The 15686-nt window shown below is 44.2% G+C and overlaps 1 protein-coding gene across 2 annotated transcripts in view; it reads right to left on the bottom strand.

Annotated features, from left to right (window-relative positions):
* The window catches only part of DOCK5 (dedicator of cytokinesis 5), a 191165-nt gene that overhangs the window by 128612 nt on the left and 46867 nt on the right, over positions 1–15686 (bottom strand). For both annotated transcript variants that reach the window (XM_090290277.1, XM_090290278.1), the window contains exon 2: positions 9298–9381. In XM_090290277.1, the coding sequence (XP_090146403.1) occupies positions 9298–9381 (84 nt within the window). The remainder of the gene's footprint in view (positions 1–9297; positions 9382–15686) is intronic.

The following is a 15686-nucleotide window of genomic DNA, read 5'->3' as shown; positions in this document are numbered from 1 at the left end:
CATAGTTAATATTTACGATGTATACGCACCCTTATGTGCTTTTAAAGAGCGTAAGTGGCATATTACTCTGAGCAAAGCATAGGCATGCACTTAGCTTTCTCTCTCCAGGTAGAAGCCAGAGCAGGACAATCTTATTCAGATTTGCCTTCAATCAATTTTGAACTTTCCTCCGGAACTTTCTCCTTACAGTTATCCTTAACTGAGTGTCACCCAGCCCCACAATGGTTTGATGGAGCATGTTTCACAATGGGGACACGACACCGAATGATATGAATGGCCCAGCACCCAGGGGTGAGCACAGCATGAGCGGCATGGGTGTTCGTGGGAGGAAAGGAGCCTGCCCATCGATGTGTTCCCGTCCAACCCCTTGGCCCCACTAAGATCCCTTGGCGACCAAAACTATGAATGCCATAAGCTCAGGAGAACATTCCTCCAGAACATCTCAAACATCTCCATAAACCACGGGGCGAGCTCGCCTCCTCATGTACACGGGCAGCTGCCCAAAGGGGCCAGTTCAAGACAGAGTCACTGAATGAAGGCAGCGCTCTGACAAAGGTTCTCAGCGCTACCCAAGAAGAGCCCATACATGCCTATAGGTGAACAACATAAATTTTTAAGACACAATTTTAGAAGCACGTTCAAATGTATCTCAAAAGGAAAAGAAAAGGCCTTCTCTTTGTGATAAAATTATTTGAGATGACTTTTTGCAGACTCTACTTTTTAAATTAGCTTTTCCTGTGAAAACACTCCCACTACCACACACCTTTTGAAAAAACACATCTCAGGGCCACATGTCCCCAGCAGTGGTCAGCAACGCACTTACGGGAAAGGCCAAACAGATGTGGGAAGTGACCGGCACACTCAAATGCCACCCTCTGCCCTCAAGGCTCGTGCCAAAAGGTTTGCACAAAGCCCTCGTCCTAAAACCCAAGCTGTTGGGCTCACTGCCATTTGTGTTTGTGAAAGGGGTTGTTTTTATAACTAGAACATGGGTAGACTACAGATTCTGAGTTACAATCAACTTGCAATGATCTTGACTAGTGGTGTGACAGAAGTCAATGAAAGTGAGAAAGGCAGCAAATGCCTTCTTTCGGCTTGTAACGTGAAGTTTTACACATGCTCTTAACAGCTGGTTTTTAAAACTCAATTTCCATTTTCTTTGTCTCTCACTTGCCTTATGTTCTGGTCAAAGGGTATGGTGACCAAAAGGAGAAGGAAATGAGTAGAAAAGAGAAACAATGAAGGATGTCAAGCTACCAGGCTGACTAATTACTGCCCAGGATGGTCGGATGTGACAATCCAGCTTCTCCAATCAGACATTCTCACAGGGTTTGATAAGCCCTCGGCTGTGCCTCTGTGCCTATGAGTTTGTTTCCATGCTGAATCACACAGCCTGACGAGGGTTCCCGTTAGCATATCTCAGAAAGATGCTTATTAAGCCTCTGCTTGGAAAAAAAAAACACCTTTAAACGCACTCTCTTCTTTTTCAAGTCTCTGCTATAAAGTTTTGTGAGCCATGGAGGCAAAATTCGATATAACTTGACCTATCTGTCACAATACTGCCCTCTATACTAAAATCAGAAAAAGGCCTGATTTTTAAAGATAGGAGTCAAAACATGTCCAGCTCAAGTCATGACCCATTTTTACTCCTTTGCCCGTTATAAGGGAGTGGGTTCCTTGATTAAGGTGCATGTTAAAGCTAGCCTCACGCCACACAGAAGAAATAACTTTGGTATATTAGAGACCTCCTACGTACACACAGATGCCTCTTTTTATTTCTTCTAGCTTTTTGGATTGCTTGTTTCCTCTGGTTCCAATACAATCCTTTGTGTTATCCTTTGAAATGATACAAAACGTTATGCTGTGCCTGCCTCTGTCAAGCTTGGACTGCCTTTGAGACATTATCTCATTGTGTTATTTCCAACAGGGGCCAATTGTTAGGTTTACCCGCAGACATCCCTGTTAACATGCGCCACTCTCTCCTGAACTTGCGAGTGGTTTGTGGAGCTGAGGGAGAATTAACCAGCAGATACACACCAGTGCAGGAAACCTGCTGCTGGAACCGACCGTGGGTGTAAAGTCACTTGTGCCTAGAATGCGGTTAATCCCAGGAGCAGAGAGCTTCACCAGAGCGGGGATGCTGAAGCCTCACTCTTCAAAGCACTTCCACGTCATCACTTTCGATTGAAGAATTGACCGTGACACCAAGAGCTAACATGTCCTGCTCTGGGATGGTTAACCTAGGTCGGGACAAAGCCATCGAATCTAAAGTTTTTCTTCTCCTTCTCTGTCATCCTCAGCTACTCCTGTGATCCCATCCTTCTCTCTCCACAGCACTTGCAAGTATTCAATTTTTTTTTTTTGCTTACCTACTTTGTCCACTTGTTTTTTCTATCCCGTGAATGAAAACCCTGGCGAGCAGGAGCCTGGCTGCCGCGTTACTCACTCAGTGCCTGGAACAACATCTCTTGTGCTCAAGAAACGCACTGGGTACATCCTGCACAGAGAAGACTGCTCAGCCGGCACTGCTGAATGATAAACAGCCACACTGAGGCCCCCAGTGGCGATGCTTTTAAAGAACACTCCAGATGCAGAACAGCTCTCTCACTGCCAAACCCCTTGCCTGGTGAAAGAAGCAAGACTATATAGGTAGACCAGTGCCAAAGGCAGAGGCAAGGACCCTTGCTTCAGTCCTTGGAAAAGTCTCCAAAGGTAAATAACTCTCCAGGGCCTAGAAAAGGGGAGCAGCATATAGCTTCTCAGCCAATTCTACGCCCTCCCCTCATTTTTAGTAACAAATGAAGTTCAGGGGTAAAGTCACAGAGAGAAACGAATGATGAGGGATGAGTGACAGCTCTCTCAATTGGGCTGTGGTCTCCTGGTTTGGAGCCAAGGCTAAGGCAATCATTCCAGCAGTTCCCCCAAAGGTCAAACACAGAGTTACAGTATGACCTCAGACATTCCACTCCTAGGCATGTACCCAAGTGAAAATGTATACCAAGAGAAAAATGCGTACACAAGCATCTACAGAAGCATTATACATCACAGCTAAAGACTGGAAACAACCCAAATGTCCATCAACAGATGGACAGATAAACAAAGTGATACATGCATACACTGAATATTATTCGGCAATAAAAAGATATGAAGTGATGACACAGGGTATAATGTGCATGAACTTCAAAAATATTATGCAAAGTAGAGAAGTCAGTCACAAGGGACCACATATTATATATGACTTCATTTACATGACAGTTCTAGAGTAGGCAGCTCTATGGGGACAGAAATTAGGCTGGTGGTTGCCTGGGATGGGGGCGTACAGGGTTTCTTTTGGGGGTAATGAAAATGCTCTGAAAGTAGATAATGATAATGGTTGCCCAACTCTCTGAATGGTGTACTTTATCAATAACTATATCAATTAAAAAAATAAAAAGTTTGTACAACAAGCAAATCCTTCTGCAGTTTTCAGAGAACGGGGAAAGGCTGTAGCCCGTGTCTCCCTGGTGGAGGCACAGTGCAGCCCTGCCTGCAGGGACACCCAGGCTCCGTGGAGGCAAGCCTGCCCGGCTCTCCACACCAGCTTCCTGGCCCAAGAGCTCGCTTCGGGCTCCTCTCTCACCTCCACTCACTTAGCAGGCCTTGGCTGAGTACCTGCTGCAGCAGAGGAGCTGCGCCGGCAGGCAGGTGCCTGCAGGTGAAGGCGGTGCAGGCTTTGCCTTCAGGGAGCTGCCACCAGCCACAGGGCAGGAAAGGGCAAAGGAGAGCCCTGGGTGCTATTTTGATGTGGGCTATGGGTCAAAAGGAATTTTTGACGTCTGGGTTTCAGAAGGGTGGACTCTTATCCACACAGAAAAAGCACACACAGGTCTGGTATGCAACTATGTTAAAGGTGGGGCTGAGCAGAGCGCAACAGAGGGGTATGGGGGAGCCCCAAGAATCAGATCTGACAGGAAGCTGAAGATACAATACCCCCAGGCTGTGAACCGGGGCCAGCACTGCCCTTCAGTTCCATCCGGCAGCGGCCGGTCCTGTGGGTGTCTGCACTTTATTTTTGTAAAGGGAAGAGGAGATGGGGGAGGAGAGAACACACATTATTACTCAGTGTTTCCATCGTGTTTCATGTTTGCAAAGCACTCCTGTCCTCACTTAGTCCTGAACGGCCTGAAATAATAAAGGAATTTGAGAACTGAGCCAAGAGCTCGCAGCACTTAGCAGATAAAAAAAACCTATCACTGCATGGGGCAAGGCAGGTGCTGGTAAAAAAATTAATCTAACAAAATACTGTTTTAAAAATTAATCCAACATAATACTCTCTGTAAAGCTGACATGCCTCTGCGTGATGCATGAGCACAGGAAGCTCATGTTCTAACTCTGCCCAGTCACACCTTGACATACGTCCACTGTTACAGAATGGATGCTGGTGTCCTTCTTTGAGATGACAGGGCATGCCAAACACTTGATGGCAGCAAGTAACAAGAAAAAACAGTTTCCTGCAGTCAGCACACAGCACGTGAATCATCACCTTAAAGATGCAGTACTGAGCCCTGGCCGGGTGGCGCACCTGGTTGGAACATCATCCCATAAACTGAAAGGTCACAGGTCAGATCCCTGGTCAGGGCACATACCTAGGTTGCAGGTCTGGTCCCTGGTCAGGGCATGTACAGGAGACAACTGATCAATGTTTTTCACATCAATGTTTCTCTCCCTCTCTCTCTCTCCCCTTTCCTCTTGCTCTAAAATCAGTAAATGTATCCTTGCATGAGGATTTAAAGAAATGGTGCAGCATTTGATAAAGTAAGTGTTTCTTATGCTGTGCATCAATGGGCCAGCACGTGAGCAAGCGTACTGCTGTGTGAGTTGCATACATAAGGGGCACTGTGGCTTTTGAACCCAAGCTCCGGAACATATGTGAAATGGATGTGTGTTTTATGTCTGTTTCCGTTTATAGTCAGCTGAGCTCAGGGACTACCTTAGCTTGTCCATAGGACTACTAGCTTTAGGGATGCTCGTGGGTCACCTGGGAAGCTAGCTGGTGAAGTGGAAAGAGTATGCACACTTAAAATTGCCATGAATATGAATCTTATGAGGACAAAGTGCTTCCATTAGCTATTTCAAAAATATGCTGTGGTCACCTAAAAGTGAAGGACATTTTGAAAATGTATTTCGAAGACATCACCTACTTTATTTGAGATCATCTCTCCACTCTTTCCTCCCAGTCAGTAGGACAATTAGAAAAGCTAACACACACACACACACACACACACACACACACACACACACACACACACACGCAAAGTGAACAATTACCAGGTCAAGATCTGAAAAACACCGAAACTCAGAAAGACGAGGCCAGGCCCTGACTGGTGTGGCGCAGTGGGTTGGGCATCCTCCCACCGAGAAAAAGTGGCCAGTCCGATTCCTGGTCAGGGCACACGCCTGGGTTGTGGGCCAGGTCCCTGGTCGGGGTGTGTGCAACAGGCAACTGATAGATGTTTCTCTCTCTCTTTCTCTCCCTCCCTTCCCCTCTCTCAAAAATAAAAGAAATAAAAGTAAGTATTTTTAAAAAGAAAAGTAAGACCCAAATTTTGGGCTGCATTTTTCTTGGAGTATCTGCTGCGTTAACACGGTTCCTGAATAACTGAACAGCAGTATGATGGCTTTGTGGGGCCAGAGGGACAGGAAGCCTGGGCACTGCCAACCAGCTGGCCGTGACTTCAGACAGAAGAGACTAAGGAAACAAGGATTCCTATGGACAACGATGACAAAAGGCTTCACCAACAGAACTTAAAAGCGGGAATTGTTTCATGTAACAATGCTAAAATCATATGCACCTAAAAACAGGTCTGAGAACGTGTAAAGAAGAAACAGATGTTGCCAGGAACTGACACACACAGTTGTCATGGTAGAGGACTGCACACAGGTCTCCCAGTACCAGAAACAAAAGAAAAAAGTCAGTGCATGGCAAATTTGAAAACAGTATGACAAAGAAATCAGAATCTAACAGTTATCGCTAGAACTTTGCACCTAAGGATTCTAAAATATACATTCTTTTCAAGTCCAAAGGAAGAGTTAAAACAAAAAAACGTAAACATTCACCTTTTACCTGTACCATGGAAAAATATGTGTTCACAGAAAGTGGCAGAGTGGATGAGTCAGGCCCCTGACACTGGGGTGTATAACCAAGTGAGGTTTGTGAGGACCATGGTTTCATCATGCAAAGGCATCCTACGAAGATAAACAGATGGTCCCTTAGGGACTTAGGGACACCATGGAATTGATGTTGGGCTGGACCTGAGATGGTGAGAAAGAAAAGCAAAGAGAGTGGAAACTTCCAGTCGAGATGGAGGCCTAGACTGACATGCTCCGTCTCCTTCCACAACTAAGAAGGAATACAACTACCCCAAAACCAGAAATAACCAGAAGTTCTAGAAAATAAAGCCACATGAAGTCCAACGTATGAAGTCATAAACAAGTGGTGCTCATCCAGATGGGTAGGAGGGGTGAAGCTGGGGTGGAGAGGTCAAGCTGTGTTGGTGGCAGCAGCTGCAGCAACAGTGGTGGGACAACGATAAGCACAGATGCCCGTATTTAAGGGGAGGCAAGAAGTGCCTGGGGAGCACTCCAAGCTGCAGACCAAACCTGTCAGCTCACGATTCCAACACCAGGGAAGGCAGACCCCATTGCCTCGAACTGTGAAGGCCAGAGGGTGTCGGGATAGAGGAGAAGGCTCCCAGTTTCTCAGCAGAGAGTGAACAGCAGAAATCCATCTTGGACCCCCAACCCCACGCAAAATGTCACAGTGTGGTGAGAAGGGTCACCTGGTTGTGACAAGTGCACGGGGTTCCACGCCCTATAGCGTAGGAGGTGTGACAGCCCCACCCAGGAATCAAAGGTAAACAAATGCTCAGGATGGCACAGATCATGATAGAGATCCTGGTGACGCAGCTGACCAGACAGCAAATATCTAATCTAACAAAGCAGCAGATAGAAAATCTTTCTGAGGCACAGTTCAGAGCTTTGGTTATAAAAATGCTTACAGACCTAACAGCAGATCTTAAACAGGATGGGGAAGGAATGAAGGCTAGTCCTGCTGAAGTGAACAAAAATGCATATGAAACTAGTGGTAAGGGACAGAAAACCAGGTATCAAATCAACAAATTGGAACATAGGGAAGAAAGAAAAAATCAACCAGTGCAGAAAGAAGAAACGAAAAGTGAGGAAAATGAGGAGAGGCTCAGAAACCTCTGGGACAGCTATAAGCAGGCCAACATCCAAATCATAGGGTTGCCAGAAAGTGAAGAAGAACTAGAAATGGAAAAATTATGTGAAAAATAATGAAGCAGCACTTCCCGAACTTGGGGAAGGAAATACACTTACAGGTCCAGGAAACACAAAGAGTTCCAAAACAACTGGACCCAGGGAGAACCACACCAAGACACATTATAATCAAAGTGTCAAAAATTAAGGATAAAGAGAGACTCTTAAAAGCAACAAGAGAGAAGAAAATTACGTACAAAGGGGTTCCAATAAGACTATCAGCTGATTTCTCAAAAGAAACTGCAGGCAAGAAGGGACTGGCAAGAAATACTCAAAGTAATGCAAAGCAAAAACCTACAGCCACTATTACTCTACCCAGCGAAGCTGTCATTCAGAATAGAAGGGCAGAGAAAGTGCTTCCAGGACAAAGTAAAACTGAAGGAGTTCATCATATCCAAACCACTGTTATATGAAATGTTAAAGGGACTTATTTAGAAGAAAGAGGATCAAAACTATGAACATTAAAATGAAAAGTGTATCACAACAACCAACAACAGAAGCTAGGGAATCAAAACAAAGGCAGACTAAATAGGCAATGAGAGAGGGAAAAGAATTATAGGTATGGGGAACATATTGGGGGAAGGTCAGCAGGGAGGGGGAAGGGGGGAAAGGGAGGGAGATGGTACAGGAATTAGGAAGCATAGTAGGAGGGAGTGGAGTAGACAGGAAGATGTTGAGAAGAACTATATGCAGAACCAATGGGCATGGACTAAAGGGTGGGAGGACAACTGGAGGGAAGGGGGTCACTGGGTGGAGGGGAACAAAGGGAAAAGAAATTGGGACAACTGTAACAGCATAATCAATAAAGCATATTTTTTAAAAAAAGAGAAGCAAAGAGAGTAGAGCAGGAAGGTCCAGGCAGCCATCCCTGTCCTACACCCCCCATCCCCCCTGCCCCTGGGAGCTGCATGCTGCTTTCAGCTGTGGGCAAGAGAGGACGATCCAAAATCCCAGCCCTCTGCCTAACCAAAGTGGGCAGCAGCAATAGCAGAGTCTTCTGTGCAATCAGGCAGGTGACAGCTCTTTACAGCCAGTCCCTGCGTCCCTGGGTCTCCTCATCCCTGTCCTGCACTTTCTGTCCTGTCCTGGGAAGCTGAAGAGAGATTAGAATGACCACCCTTGCATTCGACCATCATAAGCATGTACCTGGGGCCACACCCTGCAAACCCACACTTCCCAGTCTAGCGATGCTCAATCTATGAGAACAATCTGCCTAGTTGCCCACCCTGTTCCTGCTGCGACCTTCAGAGAATAAATGGGTCCTAATATGGCTCTTTGCTTTGATCCTCAACTTCAGAGGCCTGGATAGGTGTTTACTGTGCTCTAGGGGGTTGGGTCAGACATGGGGATACAGGAGTCCTGATAGGATACAGAGAGCTTGAGTTGGACTAGAAGTCTAGGGTGGGGTGGGTGCAGACATTATCTGTGCTTTTGAGACACACTGGGAGTCCTGAGTCCTGAGTCCTGCCCCACTTGTTGGTTAACCAGAACTACCACCCTCACCAGACGTCATTAAAAGAAATAATTCTATAAGGCTTTCTGGACCAGCTGCAGTTCTGACCTAATTCTCTGCGAGAACCTCAGCAACCCCAGTTAGTCTCCCCCTCATTTCTCCCCTAGCCTGGCAACACACAGTATTGAGCAGCAAGAGCCTCTTAATCAGCAGAGCTTCCCTGGAGACGCCGCCAGCCCAGTGCCCCACGTGTCTGTCCCGAGCCAGCCCCGAGTCAGGTCGTTCTGTGACCAGTGCTTGAGCCCCAGCCACACACTTTGATGCTGGTGACTGGGTGTGTTTGCACTCATGTACTCAGCTGACTGTTAAGAAATCACCCTCCGTGAGAAACTGTATCACCTGAGGGCTTCCTGGACTTTCACCGGCACCCCTTCAGAAAGTGAGGCCCACGTGGTGACGCTGGCCCCAAGTGCTTCATTAATAAGTAACCCTTCCCCCCTGTGCCCTGTCTGGCCCTCCGAACTCACCCTCATACATCTCCAGGATGTGAACTGAGTCTCCGATCTGCAGGGAGAGCTCCCCATCTTGAGAGGCATTGTAGTTATAGATCGCTGGGAAGAAGAAGCAAAGGGAGATGGCTTTAGTGACAGTTACAATACCCGTCACTCAACAACATATTCTGTGGTTCGCGAACGACTTAATCAACTAATTACCCTCTACTTCATGGTTTTGTGAGTCACCCACTGAAAACCAAAGAACATCCTCCTGGACCCTCATTTCTCTCCCCCGTAAATCCTGGCTGGTGGCCTACTAAGGACACATTTTGTGTTAGACACCAGGGATAGGTTGACGAATCTCACAAGTATGGTCCCTGTCAGTGGGGATACTTATAGTCTTCTAGGGAAGAAAGGTATTAAATATATTATTGCAGAAACGACTACTTAACTAAAATTATTATAAGAGTTATGAAAGAAAAAAACAGGCTATGATGAGAACATATGTGGGGTTGTGCTGGCCAGTCCCCTTGTCCATCAGACGACAACCAACCTGCACCGCCACTGAGCTATTGTCTCACAGGCAGAGGTTACGTCATTTCCCAGCTCCCCCAGTAGAGACTGGTAGCCAAAGGGCCACAGTGAGTCCCATATAGAATGCAAGGTGGGGAGGGCCATTGTGCCCCAGTTCCAGTTACCCTGGGGAACTGGGCTGTCCCAGCACTTCCTCTTCAGGTGACTTCAACCACCACAGTCCTTAGGACCAGCAGTGGCTGGACCAGATGGTGACACAGTAGACTAACTCCTGTAAGTCAGGGAGTAAAAGACGATCCAATTCTCCAATAAGTAAAGCTTTGAAGGGGCCTTTGACTAAGAATCATGTCTGATGGCTACTGAGCACATCGACTGCTGCTCCACAGCATTAACCATCAGGGGCGTGCAAACCAGAACCAGTGAGCTGCCACCTCACACCCACTACAAAGGCTGACAACTGGCGAGAATGTGGGGAAACGGAAACCCTCCTGCGTTGCAGCAGAAAAGTAAAATGACAAGCCTCTTTAGGAAACAGTCTGGCAAGTTTCTTAAAAAGTTAAACATGAATTAACAACACAACCCAGCAATTCCACTCCCAGTTACCTGCAAAGAGAAATGAAAACATGCCTAAGTAAAAACTTTATGTGAATATTCACAGCTGCTCTGATGGGCAGAAAAATAGCCCCTCAAAGATACCCCATCACATTTCTGGAACCTGTGACTGTTAGCTGGTATGGCAAAACAACTAAGCAGGTTAAGGATCTGGAGAGGAGGAGCTTTTTCTAGATTATCAAGGTAGGCCCTGAATGCTATCTCCTTAGCCCAGTAAGAGAAAGACAGGGAGTGCCCAGAGGCACAAAGAGACGGTGCTATGAAGACCGGGGCAGAGATGGAAGCCATGTGACCTCAGTTAAGGACCACAACCATCAGAAACCAGAGGGGACAAGGAATGAACCTGCAAGATGGAGGTGTAGGTAAACTGACCTTGCCTCCTCACACAACTACAGCAAAATTTCAACTAGACTACAAAACAAATATCACCCAGAAATGTCATAAAATCGAGCTGCATGGAAGTCCTACAGCCAAGAATTTAAAGAAGCTCCATCCATCCAGACGGGTAGGAGAGGCGGAGATGCAGAAGGTGTGGGGAGGCACGGAGGCATGCAGAGATGCAGAACAGGAGGTTCTGCACCCACGTGTGGTGGATAAAAATCAGGAGCGATACCTCTGGAGTCGGGGATCCCAGTCCCATACTCAACCACCCAGCCCAGAGTTCCAGGGCCAGGAAGTTAAGTCCCTATAACTTCTGGCTATAAAACTTAGTGGGGGTCGGGGCAGCAGAAGAAATGGCAGGATTCACAGGTGACTCCTCTTACAGGGCCCACAACAGACTTAGGACCTACGCAGACTCACTCCCTCTGGACTCCAGCACCAGGGCAGAAGCTGGAAGGGCACCAGTGGCATACGGGGAGAAAAAGTGAAGTAACTGGCAATAGGGTCAGTGCTAGGAGATGGCATCCTCCTGGGCAAAACTCCAGAGGACAGGCAATGGCACTGTCCCTTCTGCAAGTGCTCCCACACACAGAGCCACAGAACAGTGACGCGGGATGCCCCACACTGGTGATTATCTAAGGCTCCACCCCACACAATTTACAAGTGCCTTTTGTACAATAGGCCACACTACTAAGACAGGGAGTCAAAGCAGCTCTACTTAAGACACAGAAACACACACACAGGGAGGCTGCCAAGTTGATGAGACAAAGAAATATGGTCCAAATGAAAGAACAAAACAAAACTCCAGAAAAAGAACTAAATGGAGATAAGCAACCTATCAGATGCAGAGTTCAAAACATGGTGATGAGGATGCTCTAGGAACTCATTGGTTACCTTAATAGCATAAAAAGACCCAGGCAGAAATGAAGGTCATATTAAATGAAATAAAGAAAAATGCACAGGGAATCAACAGTGGAGGGGTGAAGCCAAGAATCAAAGCAACAATTCGGAACATAAGGAAGAAAAAAGCATTCAATCAGAACAGCAAGAAGAAAAAAAAATAAAAAAAAACAAGAATAGACTAAGGAGCCGCTGGGGCATCTTCAAATGTACCGACATCCAAATCATAAGGGTGCCAGAAGGAGAAGAGGAAGAATAAGAAATTGAAAACTGATTTCAAAAAATAATGAAAGAAAATCTCCCTAATTTGGTGAAGGAAATAGACATACAAGTCCAGGAAGCACAGAGAGTCCCAAACAAGCTAGGCCCAAAGAGGACCACACAAAGACACATCATAATTAAAACGCCAAAGATTAAAGATAAAGAGAGAATCTTAAAAGCAGCAAGAGAAAAGAAGAATGCTTCCTATAGGAGAGTTCCCATAAGACTACCAGGTGATTTCTCAAAAGAAACTCTGAGCCCTGGCTGCTGTGGCTCAGTGGATTGAGCATCAGCCTGCGAACCAAGTGTCGCTGGTTTGATTCCCAGTCAGGGTACATGACTAGGTTGCACATCAGTTCCCCAGCTGGGGGCTCGTGAGAGGCAACCACACAGTGATGTTTCTTTCCCTCTCTTTCTCCTTTCCCCTCTCTAAAAATAAATAAATTAAATAAATAAATCAATAAACTGTTAAAAAAAAAAGAAACTCTGCAGGCAAGAAGGGACTGGCAACAAGATTCAAAGTGATAAAAAGCAAGGACCTACAACCTAGATTATTCTATCCAGCAAGCTATCATTTAGAATTGAAAGGCGGATAAACTGCTTCCCAGACAAGATAAAGCTAAAGGAGTTCATCATCACCAAGCCATTATTATACAAAATGTTAGAAGGAATTATATAAGAAAAAGATCAAAACTATGAACATTAAAATGGCAATAAATTCACAACTGTTAACAATTGAATCTAAAAAACAAACTAAGCAAACAAGCAGAATCATAGGTATGGAAATCTTTTGGAGGGTTATCAGTTGGGAGGGGGTAGGGGGAAAATGGGGGAAAAGGTACAGGGTTTAAGAAGTATAAATTGGTAGGTACAAAATAGACAGGGGATGTTAAGAACAGTATAGGAAATGGAGTAGCCAAAGAACTTATATGCATGGCCCCCGGAGCTGAACTAAGAGGGGGACATTGCTGGAGGGAAAGTGGGTACCAGGTGGAGTGGGGCAAACGGGGATAAATTGGGACAACTGTAACAGCATAATCAAGAAAATATATATATTTTAAAAAGGATGAAGCTGCTGGAGAAGTACAACCTGTCAGCTCCTTGATTTCAGACTTTTGGCTTCCAATACTGAGACAATACATTTCTATTGTTTTAATGACATCTATATATGATTGTCTAACCACTAGGCTGTACACCTGAAACCAATACAAAATAAGATAAATGATGTCTTCAGTGTTTTCTATATACAGAATCATGTCATTGACAAAAAGTGACACTTATACTCCTTCCTTCCCAATTTGGATGCCTTTTATTCCTTTCTCTTGCCTGATTGCTTTGGCTAGGACTTCCAGAACTACTGGCATGTTGAATAGGAGTGGTGAGAGTGGGCGTCCTTATTTTGTTCCTGATTTTAAAGGAGAAACTTTCAGTTTTCACCACTGAGTATGATACTGGCTGAGGGTTTATCACCCATGGCCTTTATTATGTTGAGGTATTTTCCTTCTATACCCATTTTATCGTGTAGTTTGATCATAAATGAATGTTGTATCTTATCAAATGCTTTTTTTGCATCTACTGATAAGGTCATAGGATTTTATCCTTTCTTTTGTGGTCTATTGCATTGATCAAATTACATATGTTGAACCATCCTTGTGCCCTAGGAATGAGCCCCCATTTGATGGTGATATATTATTTTCTTAATGTAATGTTGCATTCCATTTGCTAGTATTTTGTTTGGGAGTTTTGCATCCTTATTCATCAGAGACATTAGTCTGTAGTTTTCTATTCTAGTGTTATCCTTGCTGGGTTTTGGTATCAGGGTTATGTTGGCCTCATAAAATGTGTTTGAAAGTATTACCTCTTCTTCAATTTTTTTGCAAGGAGAGATAAAATCTTGTTTGAATGATTGGTAGAATTCGCTGGTGAATTTGCAGGAAATATTTTTTAAAAATAGTAATTCTTTTGCAATTGCAACCAAAAGAATAAAATACCTAGGAATAAACTTAACAAAGAATATGAAAGACCTGGATACTGAAAACTACAGAGCATTATTAAAAGAGACTGAAAAAGACACAATGAAATGAAATCATATTTTATGTTCATCGGTTGGAAAAAACACCATAGTAAAAATGGCCATGCTCAAAGCAGTATTACCTAAAGGCAAGGGAAGTAAAGGCAAAAATAAATGAATGGAACTATAGCAAACTAAAATGCTTCTACACAGCACAAGAAACTGACAACACAACAAAAGGACAACCAACTGAATGGGAGATGATATTTGCAAACAACAGCTCCTACAAGGGGTTAATATCCAAAATATATTAAAAAACTCATACAACTCAACACCAAACAAACAATCCAATTAAAAAATGAGCAGGAAATCTGAAGAGACACTTCTCCCAAGAAGACATAGAAATGGCCAAGAGACATATGAAAAGATGCTCAACTACACTAGCTATTACAAAAATGCAGATCAAAGCTACAATGAGATACCATCTCATACCTGTTAGAATGGCTGTTATCAAGAAAGGTAATAACAAGTGTTGGCAAGGTCCTGGAGAAAATGGAACTCTCATTCACTGCTGGTGGGAATATAGACTGGTACAGCCACTATGGAAAACACTCTGGCAGTTTTCAAAAAATTAAGAATAGAGTTACCATATGACCCAGCAATCCCTCTCCTAGGTATCAACCTGAACAACTCAAAAGTATTTATTTGCAAAGATACATGCACCCCTATGTTCACTGCAGTGTTATTCATGGTGGCCATGACATGGAGCCAACCAAAGTGTCCTATGATATAGAACTGGATAAAGAGAATGTGGTACATATATTCAATGAAATATTACTCAGCCATAAGAATAGATGAAATACTGCCATTTGCAACAACATAGATAGACCTGTGAGAATATTACACTAAGTGAAGTAAGTCAGACAGAAAAAGTTAAGAACCATATGATTTCCCTCATATGTGGAATATAAAACTGAAATTCATAGACACAGACAACAATGTGGTGGTTATGGGAGGAAAGGGGATGGGAGTTAGTAAAGGGAAAGGGGGCCACATATATGGTGACAGAAGATGATGTCACTTCAGGTTGTGGACACGCAATGCATTATACAAGTCACGTATCACAGAAATATTCATTCGACACCTACATTACCCTATTAACCAATGTCACCTCAATAAACTTAATAAAAATAATACTGAAAGTAAACTACAATGGAAAAATTAAAATATAAATCAAATCACTCAGTTTTTGGCCCTCTGTTGTCACAGCCAATACAGCAACATTATTCACAATAGCCAAAAACTGAAGACAATTCACTAACTGATGAATGAATGGATAAATGGATATGGTACATCCATACAACGGAATTACTCATCAATGAAAAGGAATGAAATAGGAACACATGCTACAACATGAATGTGTTTCCAAATCATTATGCTAAAGGAAAGCCCTATGAAAAATATAGTTTAGACTTCCATCTATTTGCAATGTCCAGAATAGGCAAGTTTATCAGAGACAGTGGAGCAGGTTATTGGTTGTCTGGTGCAGGAGTGGGAATGATGACTGAGTTCAACAGGGAGCTCAGGGGGTGATGGAAACAACCTAATACTGGACAGAAATCATTGAACTGCATCCTTCAAACAGGTGGATTTTATGGGATATAAATAAGACCTCAATAAAGGTTTTTTTTTAAATAATTAGATTTATGTCTTGTCCTCACTC

Source organism: Furipterus horrens, unplaced genomic scaffold (genome assembly GCF_987537825.1).
Source record: "Furipterus horrens unplaced genomic scaffold, mFurHor1.1.pri manual_scaffold_10, whole genome shotgun sequence".
Taxonomy (NCBI): Eukaryota; Metazoa; Chordata; class Mammalia; order Chiroptera; family Furipteridae; genus Furipterus; species Furipterus horrens.
The sequence above is the reverse complement of the archived record's forward strand: the minus strand, read 5'-3'. Positions and strand labels throughout refer to the sequence as shown.